At 44.8% G+C, this 19925-nt stretch overlaps 1 protein-coding gene across 1 annotated transcript in view; it reads right to left on the reverse strand.

The window, feature by feature from the left end:
• The window catches only part of ARHGEF28 (Rho guanine nucleotide exchange factor 28), a 562380-nt gene that overhangs the window by 192078 nt on the left and 350377 nt on the right, over positions 1–19925 (reverse strand). Inside the window, 3 exon segments of the mRNA XM_030193284.1 lie at positions 1128–1335; positions 3569–3858; positions 13346–13476. Coding sequence (XP_030049144.1) covers positions 1128–1335; positions 3569–3858; positions 13346–13476 — 629 coding nt within the window.

The raw sequence follows: 19925 nt of genomic DNA on the forward strand, positions 1-19925 counted from the left end.
ACACTTTTGTGCCCTGTGAATTTGAAAGGTGACTTTGTTTGTCAGTGGGGGAAATTATTCAAACTGCTGAAGTTTTGAAAACTGACCTGAAATCTTACCGCCTGTCTTTTCCAAAGACTCCATCTTGAAGTCCCCTCTTGAGCTGTTTATACCATCACTTTGTAGTTTGTATGGTGTTAGAAGAATCAGTACAGAAGAACTCTATTTTACATAGATTCCTACTGGTGGAAATGGATAGGTAGACAGAGATTTCAAAAATGAAGGGGTCCTTTTATTAAGCTGCGGTAAGCAGTAATGTGTGCTTACCGTAGGGTAAAAAAACACTGCTGTGGTGTGTGCTCACCAACAGACTACGTAATCAAAATATATATCGTTATCACTGGTAATATCCAATATTGCTATTGTAGAAACCAGAAATCAGGCTACTAAAAAAACCTATAGTACAAATACTTTATGGTGTTCACGTTTGCAAGTACACATTTTTTTTAATGTTTTTTTTTTAGTACCCTCAGATATATAACCCACTGTAGGTGCAGACAATGAAGCCGCCAATCAGTGGTATAGCAAACGTGAACACAATAAAGTATTTGTACTATAGGTTTTTTTAGTAGCCTGAGTCCTGGTTTCTACAATAGCAGTGGTGTGTGCTCAAGCATCCTGCAGTTGTTTGGGATTTGGCGCCTACTACCCATGCGCTAAAAAATAGTTATATTGTTTTAGTGCTAGAGGCGGGTCTAGGGGCGGAGAGCAGGCGTGTTCTGTGCTAAGAGCTTAGCACAGCTGCATTGCCACGTGCCAACCCATTAGCATACAGTTAGCACAACAGCTCTTACCGCCTAGAAAATAGGTGTCAGTAAGGGCTCATGTTCCAATGACCATGCACTAATGAGGAAATTAGCATGTAGCCATTAATAGGAAAAATGGAAAATGGGACCTCAGTGCACAGGAAAGACCCATGCTGGGAATAGCACAGGCCACTTTTTAGTGTCTTTTAGTAAAAGAACCCCAAAATAAAAATCAGGGCAAAAAAGTATAATGTTTCCATGTGTTTTATGGCTATCAACTATATTTTTCCTAATACTGCATCTACAATTTTACTAAATTATCAACAACTAAATGTTCTGTACCTTTAACTGTAAACTGCTCAGTGTCAAAAAGGAATCAGATCCAGAAACACTAGCATCTAAACTGGCATTTGTTTCAAAAGAATTTAATTCTTCCCCACTACTAGCCAGTGGCCCGGAGGAATTCAGATTAGTCTGAGGATAACAGCTTCTAGGTGGGTTAGAATTTCCTTCTCCTTCACTGTCTGCATCAAGACCATCAAGACTGGAGCTAAAATAGAGAATAAAAATGATTTCATGTCATTTATTTCCTAAATGTAGCTCAAAATGATGTACATAAAAATACAATCAAATAAAAACATACACAAAATTATACAACAATATGAGCATCAAAATAACATATCAGATTGAAAATCAAATATATACTAAATTCAATAAAACCAGTATTGTATTGTATAGTAACTAAGTAAATGTAACTAGTTGCTGTACTTAAGTAAAGGTTTTGTCACTTGTACTTGTAAAGAAGTTCAGGAAACATGTTACTTTCACTGAAGTAATAATTTCACCAGTTTTTACTACTTTTACTCTGTTATATCTGATGCTTGCAGTTAAAAGTAAAAGCAGAAGCGAGTGTAAATGACGATTCCTTAGTAAACCAAATGAAACTGCAAAACCAGAACAGGATTTTGCTATTGTAAACCTCAATTTCACAAACAGTGGATCATCTCATCTTAAATTTTGCTGGCCAGTGAATACAGCCTATGAACACAGTAGACCTGCCTGTGTTTGTTGAATTGGTTACTAGTCTCCAGCCAAACAGTCACTTTGAAGTGGAGATGAAACCGAAGCTGGCTGTAATTCTTGGTGAACAGACATATGTCTCTACCACAATAGACTGCTAATTATACCTTTGACCATGTCTCACAATCTCCTTCTGCTCATTCCTCAATCTCTTCCTCTCCATCCTTCCTACTCCTTACCCCTCCCAATCTCTTCTCCTTTTGCTCATCCTATCTTTGTTGACCTCTCCATGCTCAATTTACATATCCTCAAAACCCCACTACTACTATGTTTACTACAACTTGTAACATTCTCCTTCAAGACTCTGTAATCCTATTTACTATGTAAGCCGCATTGAACCTGCTATGTGTGGGACAGTGCGGGGTACAAATGTAATTAATAATAATAATAATAATAATTATCAAATGGGAAATTTTGTTTTGGAGTGACAGTACACTGGATTGATAGTCTGGCCTTAAGACTGATTTGACTGAATGGTTCAAACACATTTGACATTCTTGCATCAGTTCTCAAAGTTTGCCATCAGATGGAAAAATTGTTAGAACAGACAATGATTCCAAATTTGTGAAAGCTTTCTCTGTAATTGAACAGCATGAGGATAACCAAGATGAAAATGAAGATGCACTTGATGATAATGACACTAAAAACACTACCGCACCTTAGTAAACAGGGCCCTTTGATTGTAACCACAGAAAGACAATATATCAAATCCCATTCCCTTTCTACATGGAAGTCAAGTGTTTCAGAGATTTCCTTGATGAAAACCTGCAGATCCAGTCATAAGACATCAGTAATATTGCAACCTAGCCTGATTTGAAGGAACTTGTTAACAGACTGAACAATCCACTTTCTGCTAGTGCAGTTGTTGAACACCTTTTTAACTGTGCTGGATTAATACTCCAAAGTCCACCTACATGAGTGAAGATCATTTTCAAAAATGTAGTTTTACTAAAAGCATAGTGGATTGAATTATAGAGCAATAATGCTGTTGGGATAAAAATATTAACAATAGCCGTATTCATTGTAGAAGTGGTCCTTTTACTTTTTCAATCAAAAAATTGTATATAAGGCAAGAACTTTTTTACTTTCACTTAAGTAAATTTTTTTTGTGTTCTTCACTGTACTTTTACTTAAGTATTAAAATATACGTTTATTTTTACTTTTACTTAAGTTGTGGAGGAGTAGAGCCTTTGATCCTGGGGAACAGGGTTTGATTCCCACTGTAGCTCCTTGTGACTCTGGGCAAGTCACTTAACCCTCCATTGCCCCAAGTACAAATAAGTACCTGTATATACTATGTAAACTGCTTTGAATGTAGTTACAAAACCCACAGAAAGGCAGTATATCAAGTACCATTCCCTTTGACCTAGTACTTTGAACACTGAATAAAACACAAATGAAAAATACAAGTTCAAGGCCTAACTCCTCGTAAAAGAGTTTTGCCACTATGGGCCTGGGGTGTTTGGCTCCAGATTATAGCCTTGAGGGGGGCGTGATGTGCACACTCTATTTCCAGTGATGAAGAAATTTCAACATCTAAAAATGTTGGCAGCCACATTGTAGGCAAGGAGGAAACATCCGATCCCTTGGCCCTTTCCAGAAAGAGCTATCTGCCACACAAAGATTATCCTTTCCCCCAAGACTGAAAAATCAGCTGAGAACAGTAAATTTGCAGCTCATCTACTGTATACAAAGTTGCATACCTTCTTTTTTTAATGTTGGCATATGATGAACTTTGATGGTTTCTAAATCCACGGTTCCTAAATGGCAAATGTGATGCAGGTAGTTTGAGAGACAAAAGAAACGGTTGATGATCCTCATGGTTTGCCAATGTTCCACTGTCTTCAGCTTCTGCATATGTGATCTGATTTCCTTCGTTAGGTGAAGGAAAAGTACCAATCTCAGAAGATGGGGTGGAGTCAGTAGGATCTGTACTTGACGTGTCCAATGTGGCATAGTCCAGATTAATATAGTTAATGTCTAAATCGCCAACCTGGAGGTACAAAAAACAAACATGGAATCTTTGCAAACTTTAAGGTAAAGAAAACTCACTTTAAAATGAGAAACTTATATGGAAAGTAACACAAATACAAAATTTAATCAAAAATATTTTCCAATCTCAGAATTTTACATAGCAATTTAACACAATCTCACAGCTGACAAAGCGGACTTGTCCTCAGAAGCTCATTCCTCAATAAATTGGCTAATTTATAAGTTTTCTTGTCACTTATTTCCACAAACACAGAAAGTCATTTTGGGGCTCTTTTACAAGAACGCAATACGTTTTGCACTTACACCCAATAAATACAAAAATCAATGTGAGATAAATGCAAAGCCTGTGTACTACATGTCTGGGGTATTCCACCTAGCATGTTTCCATAGGGTTACTAGACAAAAAAAGTTCTTTACTACCATGCTATTCTTTCATAGTGCAGATGTGTCTGTGCTAACTGCAAACAATGACAGAACACGGTAACATAACATTCGCTAACTGCAATGTGCAGCCCCTGCCCATTACCTGCCCCATTAACAGGCTATATAGTTAGTGTGTGAATTAGCAAATGCTGTCATACCAACATGGCAAAAGTTATCACATTTGTGCGCTAAAAGCACATTTCAATTCATGTGCTTCCTGCTTAGTGCATTTTGCTTTGCCTTTTAGTGATATATTTTGCTACTTACGTCATTAAGGGCCTCTTTTACCAAGTGGTGGTAAAAGGATCCCTGAGGTGACATTGGCACATGACACCAAAGCCCCCCTTTTACCACCGCCTGGAAAAAGGAAATTCCAGATGAGGGGTGGAAATGGCCAAACCAGGGGTGTAGCCAGACCTCAACGTTTGGGGGGTCTGGAGTCCAAAGTGGGGAGCACAGTTTGGTCCGCCTCCCTGCCGCAACCCCACATACCGTGGCTGGCGGGGGTCCCAAATCCCCACCAGCTGAAGCCTTTCTCTCCAGAGCTGTTCTCTGCACATTGCCTGCCATACTTCCTTTCACTTTGTGTGCACACTCGGTTTTAGTGAAAGTGAGCATGCATGACATGAGAGGAAGCATAGCAGGCAATGCTCAGCAGTGGCGTAGCCACAGTTGGGCTTGGGTGGGCCAGGGCCCACCCATTTATGGTTCAGGCCCACCCAACAGTAGCACATGTTTAGTGGTAACTGGTGGTAATCCCAAGCTCTGCCGGCTAAAGATTTTCCCCTCATGGTAACGAAAACACTACTCTCCATGACACCGGCACCTGCGCATGCTCAGTTTTCAGTGCATGACTGCTGCCAAGGTGGAAAGAAGCGTTTTCCCACCAGCTGAGATACATTTTTTGTGGGGGGGGGGGGGGGGGGGAGAACACCCAATTCTTGCCTAGGCCCACCCAAAATCTGTTGTCTGGCTACGCCCCTGATGCTCAGAGAACAGTGATGGAGAAAGGCTTCAGCTGGTGGGCATTGGAGACCCCCACCAACCAAACCAGGGGCCCTGGATCCAATTTTGGGGGGTTCAGGCCCCTAAGGCCCCCCCATAGCTATGCCACTGGGCCATACAGTAAGTGAAACACTTGCCGCACGGCCATTTCCCGGGGGTGCTCTTACTGCCATCTATTTAGGCGGTAAGGGCTCCTGCGTTACTCTGGTGGTAACGGGGCAACATGCAGCACTGCCCAATTACTGCCGGGTATGCCCTGTTGCAAAATAAAAAAAACCCTGACGTACCAGAAATGGTGTGCATTGGGGGTATGCACTTGAGCCTGGCAGTAGTGTCAGATTGGAGAACGGCAAAGCAGCGGTACGGGTACTGCCACTTTGTAAAAGGGGACCTAGGCTCTCTGAAAAAGTTTGTGCTGTTTTTGTTGAACAGTAAATATGTTATAAGCAAAAAAAAACAAAACAAAACCCAGGAGAAGCTCTCTGCAGTAGCACATGAAGCAACACGCACAGCAGGGGCGTATCTGCGTGGGGCCTCAGGGGCCTGGGCCCCCGCAGATTTCGCCCTGGACCCCCCTACCGCTGCCAACCCTCCCCCTCCGTTGCTCGCCTACCTTCGCTGGCGGGGGACCCCAACCCCCGCCAGCCGAGGTCCGCGTCCTCCTGCCGCTGCCGGCTGCCTTTGGTCCTTTAATTCTTCCATTGAAGCTGGCGCCGACGAAAGTTTCTTTTGAGTCTGACGTCGCTGCACGTTGTACGTGCAGGACGTCAGACTCAGAAATTGTTTCTGAGTCTGACGTCCTGCACGTACAACGTGCAACGTGCAGCGACGTCAGATTCAAAAGAAACTTTCGTCGGCGCCAGCTTCAATGGAAGAATTAAAGGACCAAAGGCAGCCGGCAGCGGCAGGAGGACGCGGACCTCGGCTGGCGGGGGTTGGGGTCCCCCGCCAGCGAAGGTAGGCGAGCAACGGAGGGGGAGGGTTAGCAATGGCAGCGGCTGGGGGGAGGGGGATCGGCAATGGCGGCGGCGGGGGGGGGGGGGGGCTATAATGTGCCCCCCCTCTCTGGCCCTGGCCCCCCCACCGCCGCAGTTCAGATACGCCCCTGACGCACAGCAGGGGTGATCCAAGGATTGAAGAACACAAAGAAGTTCACCAATACATTTTACTGAAGGCAGGAGTTCAGCAATAAATTTTATCGAAGAGGGACCCAACTTGGCCAAGTTTTGGCTGTGCCTTCGTCAGGGGTCACCATATTCTTCAAAACAAAATTTTAAAAGGTTCACTTCAGCAGAAACACTCATCATCAGCCAAATGTTGAAATGTTTCCTCTCACTGTATCGCTTCTACATTTGGCTGATGATGAGTGTTTCTGCTGAAGCGAACCTTTTAAAATTTTGTTTTGAAGAATATGGTGACCCATGACAAAAGGCAAAGTCAAAATATGGCCAAGTTGGGTCCCTCTTCACTCTTGCGTATTCTTCATTCCTTGGATCACCTTTGCTCTTCGTGTTGCTTAATATGTTATAAACATACATAAGTCAGAAAGTATTTTTTTGTTTGAGCTACATTGAGAGACAGAAATTATAACATCAATGAGGTAATTTTCTAAAGTTTATTCTGTGTGGAAAGCATGTTTAAAGCTGTTTATCCAAGAATTTTCAAGATAAAAAACATATTGTAAAACACCTTGAGCCCTGTTTACTAAGCCGTGCTATAGGCACGTTAATGTTTTTAACGCGTGTTAAGTATAAGTGAGAGTGGGATGTTTGACCACGGAAATACAAATCCCTTTCATGCTTTTTAAGACACTTGATTTGTCTACGAGCAAGCTTATCACCAAAGGTCTTTCTAAAGACCCGTACAACAGATCATCACATCACGTGCTACCTACTGCACATATCAGCTGTTCTTCTGGTGTCTGAGACTCAATAAACGACACGTTATTGAGCAAGACTCCTGATGCAGGCCTGACGGCCGAAACACAACAGTTGTGTCGAGTCTTTTCATCAATAAACAAGCTTTTTAAGATTCTTGTCTCCAGGATTTGTATTTCCATGGTCAAACATCCCACTCTCACTTATACTTGTGTTTTCCCATGGGGCGTTCGAGTTCTCCGCTTGGCTGCGGATTCTTCTGAACATTTAACGCGTGTTAACCATGTACACGCATTAACTGTGTACATACCTATAATATCCCTATAGGCGCCTACACAGTTAGTGCGCTCACTAATTGTAGGTGCATTAAAAATGCTAGCGTGCCTTACAGGGCCCCTTATGATGTACAGTGGTTGGGAGATGCAGACTTAACATAGGCTGTGTTTCAGTGTAGTGGCCTTCGTCAGGAGGCCAACCAATAAAGATGATAAAGCCAAAAAGGTTATAAAAAACAATTTTCTTCTATATGGCAAGACAGCCTCCTTGAGGATCATTTTCACAGCTGCTACAGAGATTTATTACTCAGTGACACATCCGTTGCCATATAGAAGAAAATTGCAAAATCTCTGCACCAGCTGTGAAAATGATCCTCAAGGAGGCTGTCTTGCCATATAGAAGAAGATTGCTTTTATAACCTTTTTGGCTTTATCACTTTCATCGGTTGATTATTGGACTACTGATGAATGCCACTGCATGAAATCACGGCCTGTATCGAGTCCGCACCTTCCAACCACTGTGCATTATAAGGTGTTTTACAATAAAAGTTTTTATCTTGGAAATTCTTAGATCAGCTTTTTATATTTGGTCATTCCCACTGTGTTTTTCTGCTACTTTTTGTGTTTTGTGGGAATTGTATGGTTGTCTCCTTTTTGTGGAAAGCATGTTTTACATACAGAAAATTTAAGAGGAGCAGGGGTGAATTTGTAATACGTGTGTTTGTTTTATAAAATGTATGTGTACACATACAGCGTACACTTACATATTTTCACCTTCAAAGCAGGTAAAAATCTATGCAAGATAATTTGCACACCGGTAGGGAGAGTTTTCAGAACTTATTTTATAAAGTTACACAGGCAGCTATATTGCCTGTATAAAGTAAGGGATAAATAGGTGCCATTTTGTACAGTTCACAAAGGCATCCAGTTGTGAAATTACCTCCAATGAAAAAGGACAATCACATCAAAATTAAGATTTGAACTCAACAGGAGGCTTATAGGCAAGGGCAAATCAAACTCGGGTATACATATAAAGTATCTTGTTGGGCAGCCTGGATAGACCTTACAGGTCTTTATCTGCTGTCATTTACTATGTTTCATTTACTATATTTTCTAGCTAAGCTGATGGACTTGCCCAGTTGGGAATTGAATTTTAGACACAAGTGGTTCCTGACATTATTGCAAGATTGAGGGGAAATTTTAAAAGTAATTTATGTGCATAAGACAGAGGTTTGTGCACATAACTGACTTTCTTTAAAACTGCTTTTAAAAGTATGTGCATCTGATTGTGCGCTGTTCTATAATGCTGGGTGACAAACAAGCTTATTTTTGAAAGACAAGGGCGCCCATCTTTTGACACAAATAGGAAGATGGGCATCCTTCTCACAGGTCTGCCCAAATCGGCATAATCGAAAGCCGATTTTGGGCGTTCTCAACTGCTTTCCGTCACAGGGATGACCAAAGTTCACGGGGGCGTGTTGGAAGCATAGCGAAGGCGGGACTGGGGCGTGCCTAACACATGGGAGTCCCCGGCCGATAATGGAAAAAAGAAAGGCATCCCTGACAAACACTTGGCCGACTTTACTTGGTCCTTTTTTTTTTTATGACCAAGCCACAAAAATGTGCCCTAAATGACCAGATGACCACCGGAGGGAATTGGGGGTGACTTCCCCTTACTCCACCAGTGGTCACTGACCCCCTCTTACCCTAAAAAACTGTTAAATATTTTTTCCAGCCTCAAATACCATACCCAGCTCCATGACAGCAGTATGCAGGTCCCTGGAGCAGTTTTAGTGGGTACTGCTGTGCACTTCAGGCAGGCGGACCCAGGCCCATCCCCCCCCCCACCTGTTACACTTGTGGTGGTAAATGTGAGCACTCCAAAACACACCACAAACCCACTGTACCCACAGGTAGGTTCACCCTTCATCCGTAAGGGCAATGGTAGTGGTGTACTATTGTGGGGAGTGGGTTTTGGGGGAGGGGTTGGGGGGATCAGCACACAAGGTAAGGGAGCTATGCACCTGGGAGCTTTTTCTGACGTCCACTGAGGTGCCCCCTAGGGTGCGTGGTTGGTGTCCTGGCATGTCAGGAAGACCAGTGCACTACAAATGCTGGCTCCTCCCATGACCAAATGGCTTGGATTTGGTTGTTTCTGAGATGGGCGTCCTCGGTTTCCATTAACGCCGAAAATTGGGGACGACCATCTCTAAGGTCGACCTAAATGTTGAGATTTGGGCGTCCCCGACCATATTATCGAAACGAAAGATGGATGCCCATCTTGTTTCAATAATACGGGTTTCCCCGCCCCTTCGCGGGGATGTCCTGCGAGGACGTCCTCAGGAAAACTTGGGCGCCCCATTCGATTATGCCCCTCCACATCATATAGGGCCTAATTCTATAAAAGTTATGCTCCTAAATTTATGAGCAGAATTTATGCTCCAAAATTTACGCTCATAAATTTAGGAGTGTATTGTATACTCCTAAATGTATGCTAAATCTATGAGAGTAATAGGCACTAAATTAGGAGCATAAATTCAGGAGCATTTCATATATTTTCAGCCTGGACATGTGGGAGTAGGCTTTGAATTTATGTATACACTGTGATTTTCAAAAGTATGTGCATAAATGTTCATGAAACATTTTATGCAATATGTACTGGGTGTAAATATGAAGAAGAAAGCGTAGAAGGATGAGGTCCACACGGGAAACAACAATGGAGAAAGAGTGGCGAGACACTCTTGAAGAACCAAAAAGCTTTATTCCAACCAGCGTCTGTGGCACATACAATAGACCCAGTCGTGTTTTGGAAAACAGTGTCTGCCTCAGGGGTCAAGTACATCTAAGTATGGTGTCACTGATCTAAGAAGGAAGGAGACACTGATCAAAAAAGCCTGGCCATCTGAAATTAGTAGCTGTCTTGGTAATATTGCACAAAACAAACTGTAGAATGAGCGCTGCTAAGAGCACTGTGTCTCCTTCCTTCTTAGATTAATAACATCATACTTGGATGTACTTGACCCCTGACACAGGCACTGTTTACCGACATACGACCGTATCTGGTCTTTTGTATGTGCCACAGATGCCGATTGAAATAAAGCTTTTTGGTTCTTCAAGAGTGTCTCTCCACTGTTTTCTGTCATAGGTATATGTAGCTTCTTTGGGATAATATTCAAAAGAAAAATATGTGCGTACAAAAAATGAGATATGGTACAAGAGGCTTCAAATCCTTACACGTTGAGGAGGGAAAATCTATAAATGGTGCTCAAAAATTGGCTCTGGAAAACATTGGCGCTAAGCACTATTCTATAAAGGGCATGTGCCCTTTATAGTATAGTGTTTAGCACTGATTTCCATACTGTACTCTGGGTACCAGACTTATACCTGCTGAAACCTGGTGTAGATCCTGGTGCCCAAGTTGGGTGTGCTGATCCATTATACTATAACACTGCGCAGAAAATTCGGAACACCGCTGACCCATCCATGCCTCTTTCATGGTGATGCCTTCTTTTGGGCCTTATTCCATAAAGGTTATGCTCCTAAATTTGCACTCCTAAATTTAAGCTCTTAAATTTATGCTCCTAAATTACGAGTGTCAACTATGCTCCTGAATTTATGCTCCTAATTTAGGGCCTATTATGCTCATAGATTTACCATACATTTAGGAGCAGGGGCATAGCTAGGTGGGGCCATGGGGGCATGGGCCCCAGCAGATTTAGCCCTGGCCCCCCTGCTTTCACCCCCCCCCACGACCCTCCCCTGGCACATTCGAACCCCTCTGCCACCGCCGCCAACCCTCCCCCATCGCCACCGTCAGGTACCTCTGCTAACGGGGGTCCCCAACCCCCGCCAGCCGAGGTCCTCTTCAGCGCCGGTCTCTGGTGCATTGCTCATCTGGATGCTGTTTCTGTGAGTCCTGACATCCTGCACGTAGAAATGTGCAGGATGTCAGGACTCACAGAAACAGAATCCAGATCAGCGATCATGCCGGACTCGGAGACCGGTGCTGAAGGGGACTTTGGCTGGCGGGGGTTGGGGACCCCCGCCAGCAAAGGTACCTGGCGGTGGCGGGTTGATGGCGGCGAGATGGGGAGGGGTCGAAAGGGACAGGGGAGGGGTGGCGGTGCCGGGGAGGGGTCAAAAGTGGTGGTGGGGGGTTGGCGGTGCCACGGGGGCTAAAATGTGCCCCCTCACCTCAGGCTTTGAAACCCCCCTCCCGCCGAAGTCTGGCTACGCCCCTGCTGTGCTGTGCTTAGTCCCTGTAATTTCCTACTCTTTGTGGCCTATATTCCGTAAACATCCTGAGATGTACAAATAGATGTGGATATTCAACCTATAAAATTTTTTCTCAAGCTGCAAAGCAAAGTCAAAACTGACTCGGGATGGGGACAGTAATGCTGTACATATTGTTTGCATTCCTCTACATTCTAAATATTGATTTAATCACAAATCAGAGGACAGTTTAAGCCAGCAGTATTACATTCTAGTTCAAGAGCTACAAATGGATTAGGTTTTTAGACTATCCCTAACAAATACGCATGGGGCAGATTTGCATACAATGGAAACAATATGCATGCATATTATCTATCCCATGAATCTATCCCTGTTATGCATTGTTCTTTCTTTTTCTCTTGTAATGTATTATGTACTACAGTCGTGTAGTATGTTTTTTTTTTTTTGTTACATTTGTACCCCGCGCTTTCCCACTCATGGCAGGCTCAATGCGGCTTACATGGGGCAATGGAGGGTTAAGTGACTTGCCCAGAGTCACAAGGAGCTGCCTGTGCCGGGAATTGAACTCAGTTCCTCAGGACCAAAGTCCACCACCCTAACCACTAGGCCACTCCTCCATGTTCACTTTGGGCCCTGTTTACTAAGTCGTGTTAACATTTTGAACATCTGTTAACCATGTAGGCGCCTACACGGTTAGCATGCATGCTAATTGTAGGCATGTTAAAAATGCTAACGCGCCTCAGTAAACAGGGCCATTTCTGTACTATATGATGTGATTTCACTGTATTGTTAGCCACATTGAACTCAAGTTGCTTGGGATATAAATGTCATAAATAAATAAAAATCTGTTTAAGGCCCTAAAGGACTGTAAGAGAATACCACTCGTTTAAACCCTCTTAAAGATATATTGGAATGCACGCTGGAATTAAAATTAATATAGAAGCATTTCGCATCCAAACTTTACCACATCTAAGTCATTCATGAGTTGTTTGTATCGTGCTCATCCTGCAGAATGTTTTGCGATAATGATGGCAACCACAAATGAAACAGCATCTAAGAGTCAGGTGGGCAATATAAACAAACTTCCAAATTTGTGCAAATTTTAGCCCCCACACTCTGGAATGCATTGCCCGAAATGCTCCACTTAACAAGACTATCTCTACTTTAGGAAGCAAGTGAAAGCTTGGCTCTTCATCTAAGCCTTTAATGGAAGAAGTAACTAACTTATTAGTCTCACTCACACACACAAGGTTTGACTAGGGCTGCACATACTGCAGCGGGGCATGTTTATCCACTCCTACCCTAGCTGAGATAATATTTAACCATCTCTCTGACCTCACGTGCAACTTTCTTCAAATCAATCACTTTACTTTCTAATTCTTCCTACTTTCTTACTCATTAATATGTTACAACTTTGCTTTATCCTTCACTACCAATTGTAATGTTCTAGTGCATATTGTGTTGCCGTTGCAAGTAGTATACCATGCCATACTTTGTATTGTTGTTCGAATATTTTTACTGCTCTAATTGCCTACTGCTCATGTTTGATTTATTCTTACTGTACACCATCTTGAGTGAATTCCTTCAAAAAGGTAGTAAATAAATTCTAATAAAGAAAATAAAAATAAATAAAAGATAACTACCAAAAGCAAAGCATAAATCTGATCATCCTTACTTTATCCACCAACATATGGTTTGCATAAACTTCATCTCTTCCGTTCAGAATGGCAGAGAGTCTTGATGCAGCCAAGAAAGTAGGTGGCATTTTGGATTTCTTGAAGACATCAAAGGAAGAGTGTCGTTTCTCTAGAAGGCAAGATTGTGTAGCTGAATATGAAATGTTCTTTCACACCTTTTGCTATGTCATAAAATAGGGGTAAATTTTGCTCTATATTTTAATAAAATTTATCTGATTTGAGGTCAATCAAAATTAGATATAAATGGAATTACAAATGTATAAGTGCAATTTTAAATTCTCTTGAACAGTGAGACACATGCAACAGAAAAAAAATCAAACTGAACCTCTCTCAGAAATATTCATCTTTGCCAGTTTATTTCTAATTTTGAGAAAGCAACCACACAATAAATCCTTTATGCATACATTAGAATGGTAAAATAGTAAACAAGGATGTCATCTGACTGAACAACTGATACTTACAACAGTATAATTTGCATGTGCCAGTGCTAAATTATATGAAATGAACTGCTAACATATTGATCCCAAATTAAAGATAAAAAGCAAGTAGTAGAGGCAAAAGATCATACCTTATCAATAAAATCAGTACTGGTTTTCAAAATAAATTCTTGATTTATTTGATACAATATTGTGTATCAAGGAACCTCCAGGATGCTAGGAATTACTAGGAAAGGGATGGTAAATTAGACCAAGAATACTATAATGCCTCTTTATCGCTCCACAGTATGACCTCACTTTGAGTATTATGTTCAGTTTTGGTTACCGTATCTCAAAAAAAGATACAGTGGAATTAGAAAAGGTTCAGTGACAAAAATGATAAAGGGGATGGAACTCCAGTGCTTTTTTGTGCCGGTACGCACCGGTACGCACCGGTACGGCGTACTGTCACCTTTTTTGTGAGGTCCGGCTCACCTGCCCCCTCCCTTCCATTTGTGCACCCGTGCTCCCTGCTTTGAAATCTTTAATTTACCCAAAGTCGCAGCGAACTGGCAGTAAAAGCAGTAGGCAGGCAGGCTCACCTCCTTGTCGCTTCCCTTCCCTCTCAGCGCATCCCACCTTCCTCTGATGTAATTTCTTTTCTGTGAGGGCGGGACGCGCTGAGAGGGAAAGGAAGCGACGAGGAAGCGAGCCTGCCTGCCCGCTGCTTTTACTGCCGGTTCGCCGTGACTTCGGGTAAACTAAAGATTTCAAGGCAGGGAGCATGGGTGCACGAACAGAAAGTTGGGTAGCAGAGGGAGGGCGGGGGGGGGGGGGGGCTAGGGTTTGAACGAATCGTTGGACATGGAGGGGACAGGAGGGGAGAATTGTTGGACATGGAGGGGAGGGCAGGGGAGAGGAGAATCGCTGGACATGGATTTGAGGGGAAGGCAGGAAAGAGAGAATTGCTGGACACGAATAGGAGGGGAGGGCAGGGGAGAGAGGAGAATCGCTGGACATGGATGGGAGAGGAGGGCAGAGGAGAGAGGAGATGCTGGACATGGATGGGAGGGGAGGGCAGGGGAGAGAGGAGAATCGCTGGACATGGATGACGGGGAAGAGGAGAATCGCTGGACATGGATGGGAGGGGAGGGCAGGGGAGAGAGGAGACATGCTGGACATGGATGGGAGGGGAGGGCAGGGGAGAGAGGAGAATCGCTGGATATGGATGGGAAGAGAGGGCAGGGGAGAGAGGAGAATTGCTGGACATGGATGGGAGGAGTGGGCAGGGAAGAGAGGAGAATTGCTGGACATGGATGGGAGGAGCAGGCAGGGAAGAGAGGAGAATTGCTGGACATGGATGGGAGGAGCGGGCAGGGAAGAGAGGAGAATTGCTGGACATGGATGGGAGGAGCAGGCAGGGAAGAGAGGAGAATAGCTGGACATGGATGGGAGGAGCAGGCAGGGGAGAGAGGAGAATCGCTGGACATGGATGGGAGGAGCAGGCAGGGGAGAGAGGAGAATCGCTGGACATGGATGGCAGGGGAGGGCAGGGAAGAGAGGAGAATTGCTGGACATGGATGGGAGGGGAGGGCAGGGGAGAGAGGAGAATTGCTGGACATGGATGGGAGGTGTGGGCAGGGGAGAGAGGAGAATTGCTGGACATGGATGGGAGGGGAGGGCAGAGGAGAGAGGAGATGCTGGACATTGATAGGAGGGGAGGGCAGGGGAGAGAGGAGAATCGCTGGACATGGATGACGGGGAAGAGGAGAATCGCTGGACATGGATGGGAGGGGAGGGCAGGGGAGAGAGGAGACATGCTGGACATGGATGTGAGTGGAGGGCAGGGGAGAGAGGAGAGTCACTGAGCATGGGAGCTGGAGGGGGTCAGGGGAGAGAGAGGAGAGTCGCTGGGCATGGGTGGATGGAGGGCAGGGGAGAGAAGGGTCACTGGACATGGGTGGATGGAGGGCAGGGCATGAGGAGAGAAGGGTCGCTGGACAAGGGTGGATGGAGGGCAGGGGAGAGGAGGGTCGCTGGACATGGGTGGATGGAGGGGAGGGCAGGGGAGAGGGAAGAAATGCTGGACATGGATGGAGGGGAGGGAAGAGTGAGGAAGGAGATGAGATGAGGGAAAAAGAAGAGAGGAGAAAAACTGCACATGGATAAAGAAAATAGGCAGAAGCTGGATCCACTGGACAGTCAAGTCTGCGGAGGACAGAAATGAAGAAGAAAGGAGGAAAGGAAAGAAATAAATGGAAAGGAAGCCCTGAAAATAGAGTTAAGAGGACAGATAGCAGTAGAATCGGATACTGGGCCAGCATGATCAGAAAAATAAAGTCACTAGACAACAAAGGTAGAAAAAAAATCATTTTATTTTCATTATAGTGTTTGGAATATGTTCACTTTGACAATCAGGTGCTCAATATTAAAAGTTTATATTTATTTACTTATTTATGGCATTTTATCGCACATTAAACATGAATTAGATTGGAACCTTGGATCATTTAATTTTTTTTCCTGGAGTAATACATTGCCCTCCCACCCAGGCTCTCTCCCCAGCTATAGCCAGCTCTGCAATTTGGGGGGGGCGCAGAGGGGGACAGGGGAGAGAGCCTGTTGTTTTACCAGCACACCACTGTGTGTACTCAAGTTTGACTTGTCTTTGACATTCTCAGGGCACTGACCGTAGAAGTCTGCCCAATACTGTTCTTGTACTAAGTTCTGAAGCTAACATTGAAGCCCCTTAAAATTTACAATCCAGACCATCCCTATCTGTTCAGTCATGATCAAGGCATAGACCGTAGAAGTCTGCCCAGCTCCCATTTTGTTTCCCAATTACTGGCGTCACCACCCAATCTCCGCTAATATTCTGCTGAACCATTCCTTCTAAACATGGTTCATTTGTGTTTATCCCACGCATGTTTGAATTCCATTACTGTTTTTATCTCCACCACCTCTCGCGGGAGGGCATTCCACATATCCACCACCATCTCCGTGAAAAAATACTTCTGAATTTGGCGAAAATATTTTCTATTATCTACCATGTGGCGCTTAACTGGGTGGTGGTAAGTTCTCAGACCGAAAATAGATGCGCACTGGTTTTTCTTTTGCGTTTTGCCGCACATCCATTTCCAGACCCTTAAAAAAAGAGCCCTTTTTTCCAGGACACAGTAAAAGCTGGCCTTGCACATGCCCAAAACAGACACGCTTGCACTGCCGAAGGCCACTTTTTGCCGCAGCTTAGTAAAAGGGCCCCTAAGCCCTCCATTGCTCTATGTACAATATACTGCTTAGATTGTGAGCCCATTTAGGATGGTGCAAAGTACCTGTAAGAGAAATTGTAAACCACTTAGGACTAGGCACTATATAGGTTAATGTTCTTAATTTTCAATTGAGAGTATCAGTTTTATGCAACATACTACTACTACTACTACTTAACATTTCTAGAGCGTTACTAGGGTTACGCAGCGCTATACAAATTAACGAATAAGGACGGTCCCTGCTCAGAAGAGCTTACAATCTAAAGGATGAAATGTCAAGTTGGGGTAGTTGAGATTTCCTGAGAAGAGGTGTAGTGATTAGGTGCCGAAGGCGACATTGAAGAGGTGGGCTTTGAGCAATGATTTGAAGATGGGTAGGGAAGGGGCCTGGCGTATGGGCTCAGGGAGTTTGTTCCAAGCATGGGGTGAGGCGAGGCAGAAAGGGCAAAGCCTAGAGTTGGCGGTGGTGGAGAAGAATACTGAAAGGAGGGATTTGTCTTGAGAGCGGAGGTTACGGGTAGGGACGTAAGGGGAGATGAGGGTAGAGAGGTAAGGAGGGGCTGCAGATCGAGTGCATTTGTAGGTGAGTAGGAGAAGCTTGAACTGTATGCAGTATCTGATCAGAAGCCAGTGAAGTGACTTGAGGAGAGGGGTGATATGAGTATATCGGTTGAGGCGGAAGATAAGACGTGCGGCCGAGTTCTGGATGGACTGAAGGGGGGATAGATGGCTAAGTGGGAGGCCGGTGAGAAGTAGGTTGCAGTAGTCAAGGTGAGAGGTAATGAGAGAGTGGATGAGAGTTCGGGTGGTGTGCTCGGAGAGGAAGGGGCGAATTTTGCTAATGTTATAGAGGAAGAAGCGACAGGTCTTGGCTATCTGCTGGATATGCGCAGAGAAGGAGAGGGAGGAGTCGAAGATGACACCGAGGTTGCGGGCAGATGAGACGGGGACGATGAGGGTGTTATCAACTGAGATAGAGAGTGAAGGGAGCGGAGAAGTGGGTTTGGGTGGGAAGACAATAAGTTCAGTCTTGGCCATGTTCAGTTTCAGGTGGCGGTTGGACATCCAGGCAGCAATGTCGTTTAAGCAGGCCGATACCTTGGCCTGGGTTTCCGCAGTGATTTCTGGTGTGGAGAGATAAAGCTGGGTGTCGTCAGCATAAAGATGATAGTGGAAACCATGAGAAGAGATCAGGGAGCCTAAAGAAGAGGTGTAGATTGAAAAAAGAAGCAGCCCAAGGACAGATCCCTGAGGAACTCCAACAGAGAGCGGGATAGGGGAGGAGGACGAACCATGAGAGTGTACTCTGAAGGTACGATGGTAGAGATAAGAGGAGAACCAGGAGAGGACAGAGCCCCAGAACCCAAAGGAGGACAGTGTGTCAAGAAGTAGGTTGTGATTGACAGTGTCAAAAGCGGCGGATAGGTCGAGGAGGATGAGGATGGAGTAGTGACCTTTGGATTTGGCGAGGAACAGGTCATTGCAGACCTTAGATAGTGCCGCTTCTGTCGAGTGTAGGGGGCAAAATCCGGATTGAAGCGGATCGAGGATGGCCTGAGTGGAGAGGAAATCAATGCAGCGGCTGTGAATGGCGCGTTCAAGTATTTTGGAGAGGAAGGGTAGAAGGGAAATGGGGCGGTAGTTGGAGGGACAGGTAGGGTCAAGTGATGGTTTTTTGAGGAGTGGTGTGACCACAGCATGCTTGAAGGTGTCCGGGACTTTTGCAGTGGAGAGAGAGAGGTTGAGGATATGACAGATGGTGGGGGTGATAGTAGGAGTGATGGTGTTAAGTAAGTTGGTGGGGATGGGGTCTGAGTAACAGGTGGTGGATTTTGAGGAGGAGAGGAGATGGGCAGTTTCCTCTTCGGTGATAGCAGGAAAAGAGGAGAAGTAGGCCTGGGTAGGTTGGTTGAGAGAGTGGGTTATAGGATGAAGAGGAGGAGAAGGTTTGGTGGTGAATTCGAGGTTGATCTTCTGGACCTTGTCACGGAAGTAGTCGGCCAGAGATTGGGGAAAGAGTGAGGGGGGGTGGGAGCGGAGGGCACTTTGAGGAGGGAGTTGAGGGTGGGAAAGAGACGACGTGGGTTAGAACTGAGGGAATTAGTCAGTTGGGTGTAATAGTCCTGTTTAGCGAGGAATAGGGAGGATTGGAAGGAGGATAGCATGAATTTGAAGTGAATGAAGTCAGTATGGGCGCGAGATTTCCTCCAGAGGCATTCAGCCGAACGGGCGCAGGAGCGAAGGTATCGGGTGCAAGAGGTCAGCCAGGGCTGGGGATTGGTACGCCTTGTGGGACGGGAGATGGACGGTGCAAGGGTGTCTAGAGCAAAGGAGAGAGTGGCATTGTAAGTGGAGACAGCTTTGTCAACAGATTTGGAGGACATGATGGAAGGGAGGAGATCAGAGATACTAGAGGATAAGGTGGGGGGTCAACAGCCTGGAGATTTCTGGACGTAGTAGTTAGTGTTGGGCGAGATTGAGGGGGAGGGTGCTGAAGTATGAATGTGATTAGGTGATGGTCAGAGATAGGAAGAGATGAAACGCAGAAATTGGAGGGTGAGCAAGTAGAAGAGAGTACGAGATCAAGACAGTGGCCAGATTTGTGAGTAGGGGTGGTGGGGCTCAGTTGGAGGTTGAAGGAGGAGGTAAGAGTGAGGAACTGAGAAACATATGAGTCGGATGGGTTATCAGTGTGAATATTGAAGTCACCAAGAATGAGGGATGGGGATGAGGGCTCAAGAAAAACGGAGAGCCAGGCATCGAAGTCGGTAAGGAAGGAAGGGAGTGATTTATCAGGGGGCGGTAAATGACTGCAACTCTGAGTGGCAGTGGGTGGAATAGACAGCTGGAGTGAACTTCAAAGGATGAGAAGCAGTGAG

Source organism: Microcaecilia unicolor, chromosome 2 (genome assembly GCF_901765095.1).
Source record: "Microcaecilia unicolor chromosome 2, aMicUni1.1, whole genome shotgun sequence".
Classification (NCBI taxonomy): Eukaryota; Metazoa; Chordata; class Amphibia; order Gymnophiona; family Siphonopidae; genus Microcaecilia; species Microcaecilia unicolor.